This window comes from Piliocolobus tephrosceles, chromosome 17, assembly GCF_002776525.5.
Source record: "Piliocolobus tephrosceles isolate RC106 chromosome 17, ASM277652v3, whole genome shotgun sequence".
NCBI lineage: Eukaryota > Metazoa > Chordata > Mammalia > Primates > Cercopithecidae > Piliocolobus > Piliocolobus tephrosceles.
In genome coordinates, this window is record NC_045450.1 from 34,076,703 (window position 1) to 34,082,017 (window position 5,315).

The following is a 5,315-nucleotide window of genomic DNA, read 5'->3' on the forward strand; positions in this document are numbered from 1 at the left end:
CTCACCTTCCAGGCTCCAGAGCTGGGGCTCAGGAGTGAGTTCCAGTTCTGGGAGACACAGGCTTCCCCTGGCCTGCACCCTAGCCCAAGGCCTAGCACTCAGGAGCTGCCACTTGGCAGCCAGGTAAGCACAGGCTGCAGCCAGGACTCACTCACCCAGGCAAAAGAATCTGCAGACTCCTGGTCTGGGAGCAGAGAGGGGCTAGATCTAAAGAGCAGGAGGAACTCTGAGAGGTGTTTAGATTTCTCCCTGTCTTTATATAAATGGGCAAATTTAGTGCCTGAGAGCGGACTTGCCAAAGTCACTCCACCGGGACACAGCCTGGTGGCCCCACAGAACAGGCAGTCACGGAAACCAGAACCCTGGTGGTTCTCACCCTCAGAAAGAGAGTTGACCCACCCACCTGCAGCCCGGGGAGCGCCAAGGCTTTCAGGGGCAGCTTCCTTGAGCAGTGGCTCTCCAACCTTTGCGGTCCTAGAGCCTCGAGCTTACACTCACCCTACTGACTATAGGGTCTCCACAAGCCCGGAGGGCTGGCCCTGCAATGGCAGAGCTGCTGGGTGGAACTAGTTTCGCTGCCAAAGGCTCCAACTGTCTCCGACCTCTCCTTCCCAACCAGGAGACTTCGGAAAAAGCGCGTCTCTTTATTAAAAACAGTTTTTCTTTAAATCCCTTTAAGGCCCCTTATTTCTTCTCATTCCCACTTCCCTGGGGCCTGACAGAGTAGAATGGAAACTGTTGGGCAGAAACAGAAAAGTACTCTGGTCCACTCCTCACTCGCGAGTCCCTACCTATCTCTGCGGGTCCCGGAGCCACTGGGTTGGAAGGGCTCCCGCTATAGCTGCTCCGCGGCTTACCGGATGGCATGCGGAGAAGAAACGGGCCTGGGTTTCAACAGAGGCCCCGTGCTCCATGAGTTTCTAACTCGAACCAGCCGCTGGGATAAATCCGAGAAACGTTGCTTATTGTGCTATTACTAACTCTCCCTTCTCTCCACGCCCCTAAAGGAAATAAAATTCATTCCTGAATATTGGGCCAGGAAAAAGTTTCTCTGAAAGGAATCACAACTGCAGGGGACCACCGGGCTGCAGCTCCCAGCTCCAAGCCCTTCGCCCCAGGACGCCCACTCGCTCCGGCTCCCGACCTCCCCGCTGCCGAAGCAACTGGGTCAGCCTTCCAGACTTAAAACGAAGTCGTTTATTTCAATTTTGCTTTCACATTATGTTCCGATACAATTAAAACTTCTGGACGAACCTCTTGAATAAAGTCCTGTGAATGAGCGGAATCATAGGTCCTGGGCGCCCGAGTATGCGGCGGGTGGACTCCTCCGGATTCAGAGGCGGTGTATAAAACATACGCTGCTTCGGGAACTGCGGGGCGGACGCGGTGGGAGATATCCGGGGACAGAAGGCGTGAGGAGTCTGCCGCTCCAGGCAGAGTGGTTTGGGTCCTCAAGCTGGGACTATTCCTGATGCATTTGGAACGCAAAGAAAAAAATCAAACTTCGCTCCCGGGTTGGCGGCCGCGCCTGGCCAAGGAAGATATCGGCCACGTTTCTTACGTTTGCGCCAAAGCTGTAAACACAGGCGAATGCAGTGCTGGCCCCTGGCCTGGCGCAGGAAGGAGCGCAAGGCTGGCTTTGCAAGGAAGCCCTCGCGCCCAGGACTTTCTATGGTTACGTTCCCCCAAGTCTCCTGCCCTTCAGAACCTCGCCCTTTGGCACCCCCGACCCCCAACCTCCCAGCTGGGGAAGATGCGGAGCTTAGAAAGCTGTTTCAGAAAAATAAAAGTCCCGCTTCGACTTTATTAGATTAAAGCAAAATTAAATCTTGGCTATTCACACATATGTTACAGAGGAAGAGGAAGCGTCCCGAAGAAGCTCCTTGGCATTTCGTGGAGCCACAGGGCACGACGGCATTGACAAGCATCAGAACATCAAGCAGCCTTAGATTTCACGATCACTCCGAGTAGGACATAGAAATACGGAAACACAGCCAGTTTCCACTGGGAAGAGTTCTTCGTGTACAAATGATATATATTTATATTTTTTTAAACCAGTCACCACTAAGGTGAGTCCTTTCTCTGCTAACAAGCAGCCGAGGACACTAAGTATCTTCAGCTAATTAACTTGAGCAGTGTTTTAAGAAGAGCAACACTTGCCAAATTAAAACTACCTTCCCCATCCAAAACAAAACAAAACAACAACAAAAAAAAAAACCTTACCCCCCCCCCAAACTGAAAAAAAAAGGTTGGGGGCGGGGAATATATTAGATTTCAGTAGGCAGAAGGATTCAGAGGGGGCTAGGGAGAAAGATTTCAGATTATGTAGTGAAATACAAAGTTTCTTTAAATAAATTGCAGGGAACATGAAGTTGGGGAATAAGAAACAATGACAAGGCCGTCTCTTTCTTGATTACTGCAACTGGAATGGGGGAGGCGAGTTTATTTTTGGAAACGGGAGTGCGCACAGCTAAGCGAAATGTATGTCTCCTAATAAGGAAATGGACAAAGTTGTCCCACCGCTGGCGCGCACCTTTTTACCCAGATACAGTTAGAGAACATGTAGGAAGTTTCAAGTCGTGCTGCTTTCTCTCCCTCTTAATTTCAGCCTCTTTTTTACTCCCCTTTCTGCCTTCGCCCTCTCCCTGCCTCCCTTCAGGCTATGAGCCAGTCAGAGAGGAAACACGAGGAATCCGGAGAAGGTCGAGTACTTCCAGCCCCCCATCAAGTTTCCCCGCTCCAGCTTGAGGTATGCTCGGTCGCCTTTCTCCATTTGGATTAGGACTCCGTTGCTGGCGGCCTCCCGGGTCACGTCCTGGTCACCAGCGAAGGCTGAAATCACCGGCCACCCGTTTAGCATGAGGCTCACCTGAGAAAGAGAAAGGCCCGCTTCAGAGGCGCAACCTAGACAGGCACCGAAGCCGCGGTGGAGCGAACCTCTCCCCTGCTTGGCTAACAGCCTGTAAGACCTGGAAGCACGGAGAGGTGGTGGGGGGTGGGGGGCGAATGGAGGAAAAGGGGCTTTGCAGCTTACTACTGAGGCTCCAGTGGGGCGAAAGACCACACATCTGGGTGACAGGAAGGGTCTGTCCCCAAAACGGGAGTTGCTCTTATTCCAGTTTCTCAAATTAGCGCGCCAAGCGAATCTCGACTGTGCTCTGTGATCCAATTTAATAAACCCATGAGGTGGCTCTAGCGCCCTGAGGCCTTTGACCTCTCTCCCGTTTCCCCTCAGCCTCAAAAAACAAAGAACAAACAAAAAAGCCGCAGCAACTCAGGCTCCCTCCGGCGCCACCGGAAAAACAAAAACGAATAAACGAAAAGCCCCTGATCCCTCCTGGACCCAGTTGCCAAGACACAGTGGAGAAGCCACCGTGATTTCTGATTAGAAATCTCGCACCGAGCGGCACAATGTATTTTCTCCCCAAACCACGGGCTCAATTCCCGCCCCCATCCAGCCGCGCCCGCCACAGCCTGGTTTTGCCCTTGTGGTGGCACCGTCAGTCAAGGGCCTAGCGCCCTCTCCCCAGCTGTGCGTCCCGCCTCTCCTCGGCGCCCAAGGGAAACCTGGACATCTCTGGGGACCCGAAGAGCCGGCGAGTGCTTGCTGGGACACGGCTGGAGCCGGGAAAGAGTAGCACTACGCCTCCTCCTTCCCTTCTCTCTCCACCCCTCACCCCCCGGGGCTAAATGCTGCTAGCTCAAAAACCCAGAGTCAGCACTGGGTGGGGATGGGGGCAAGTGGGAGAAAACGGGGCCCTGTCCGTGGTGCTGAAGACAAGCATCCAAGTCGGGGAAGGCTCCCCAAGCGGCAGCTGTCTGGGGCGCTAACAACAGCAGTTACAAGGAAGTCCCTGCAATCCAGGGAACACTTCGGAGGGGCCCGGAAGGCGGAAGCAGAAAATTCTGTCTCTGGGGGGATGGAGCTGGATCCCAAGAGCCAGAGACAGGGAAAGCAGAGGGCAGTTGAAGCCACAGAACTGAGAGGCCCCGCTATCTGTCCCTCCAAGCAGCCCAAAGTACATGCAGCCGCCACTTCTGCCTACCACCTCCGGAAAGCCCGAGCACCCCTGCGGCCAGTAACCCCGCTACGGGGCCAGGGCCTGGCCCGAGGCGGCGGCTGACCTGTATGGTCTGTCTGTTGTAGACTTTTACCACGTGGAAGTTAAAACTGTAGATCCCTTTGCGCGGGGCGATGAAAGTGCTGCGTTCTGAATCAAAGTTGCTCCCAATGTTCACTAGTACCTATAACGAGACGGGAACGAAGGGGAGTGGGCAGCAATCGGTCCCGGACTGTCGTCCCCGCGCCTCCGCAGAGACCTTGCAGAGGACCTGGCATCGGTCTTCCATCCACCCCTCCCTCACCAGCCCAATCTGCACGCCGCGGGAGGAAGGAGCACTCACCTGGTCGAAGTAGATGATCATGGTGCGATTACTCATCTCGGACGGCTCGTGGTTGGTGCTCCTGATGGCAGAGAAAGCCACCTTGGCGCTGCCGGAGCGCACAGAGATGCCCAGGGCTGTGCCCGTAGGGTCGGACGTGGGGTTGGAGTCGCACACCACCAGGCACTTGCCCTCCAGCACGATGGGCTCCGTCTCATTCTGCCCGCGGGCCGGGCCCGCCAGCCACGCAGCCCCCAGCAGCAGCAGCTCTACGGCGCCCAGCATCGCGCCTCCGGCGCCCACCCCGCCCCCCACCCCCGGGGCTGCTCGCGCCAGCCGCCCCCCCCGTCCCAGTCCCGCTCCGAAGCCCCCTCCTCAGCTCCGTGCGCAGCTCCGCCGCCGCCGCTCTGGACACTACAGCTCTTCCTCGCACTACGGGACGAGCGTCCCCTCCACGCTGTGTTCCCGGAGCCCCGCCCCGGCCTCAGGGGTGCCGCGGCTGCCCAGCCGCACTTGGATGCATAGCCGCTGCTGCTCGCTCCCACTGCCGCCGCCGCCTCCTGCCCGCACCCGCCGCTGCCGCCGCCGCCGCCGCCGCTCTGAATTATTGATACAGCCGGCGCTGCAGCCGGAGCTGGCGGAGAGCGCGCGCCGGGCACAAAGGCGCGGACCGCGGCCTAGACCCGCCCCCGGCGCCTCACGGCCCGCCTCCCTCAGAGGCCCTGCCCCCGCCCCGGCCGAGGCCCCACCCCCCAGCCAATCCTGACGCGCCGCGCTCCCCACCGAGCCAATGACGGCGCTGTCCGCGCGCGGCCACCTGACCCCGGGCGCCGTTGTTATTAGGCTCGGCGAGGCGGGCGGCGCGCGGCAGCAGGGTTGGGCTCTGGCCGGGAGTCGACGAAGGGAGCGCGGGCGCGCGCCCGCGTCCGCGC

At 57.8% G+C, this 5,315-nt stretch overlaps 1 protein-coding gene across 1 annotated transcript; it reads right to left on the reverse strand.

Moving 5' to 3' along the window:
* Positions 1 to 2,324: 2,324 nt before the first annotated feature.
* On the reverse strand, positions 2,325 to 4,759 carry CBLN1 (cerebellin 1 precursor). The gene is made up of 4 exons (XM_023189604.1): positions 4,721 to 4,759; positions 4,405 to 4,673; positions 4,126 to 4,245; positions 2,325 to 2,869 (listed from the first exon to the last, which is right to left on the reverse strand). The coding sequence occupies exons 2-4, from the start codon at positions 4,666 to 4,668 to the stop codon at positions 2,672 to 2,674; spliced, it is 582 nt and encodes a 193-aa protein (XP_023045372.1). The 5' UTR covers positions 4,669 to 4,673; positions 4,721 to 4,759; the 3' UTR covers positions 2,325 to 2,671.
* Positions 4,760 to 5,315: the final 556 nt, after the last annotated feature.

Excerpts from the sequence above, each read along its gene's own strand:
- CBLN1 (XM_023189604.1), bottom strand. The coding sequence starts at position 4,668 with ATGCTGGGCGCCGTAGAGCTGCTGCTGCTGGGGGCTGCGTGGCTGGCG. Across the intron at positions 4,246-4,404 it reads TGATCATCTACTTCGACCAG|GTACTAGTGAACATTGGGAG; the intron begins GTGAGTGCTCCT and ends GTCTCGTTATAG. Across the intron at positions 2,870-4,125 it reads ACAACAGACAGACCATACAG|GTGAGCCTCATGCTAAACGG; the intron begins GTCAGCCGCCGC and ends TCTCTTTCTCAG.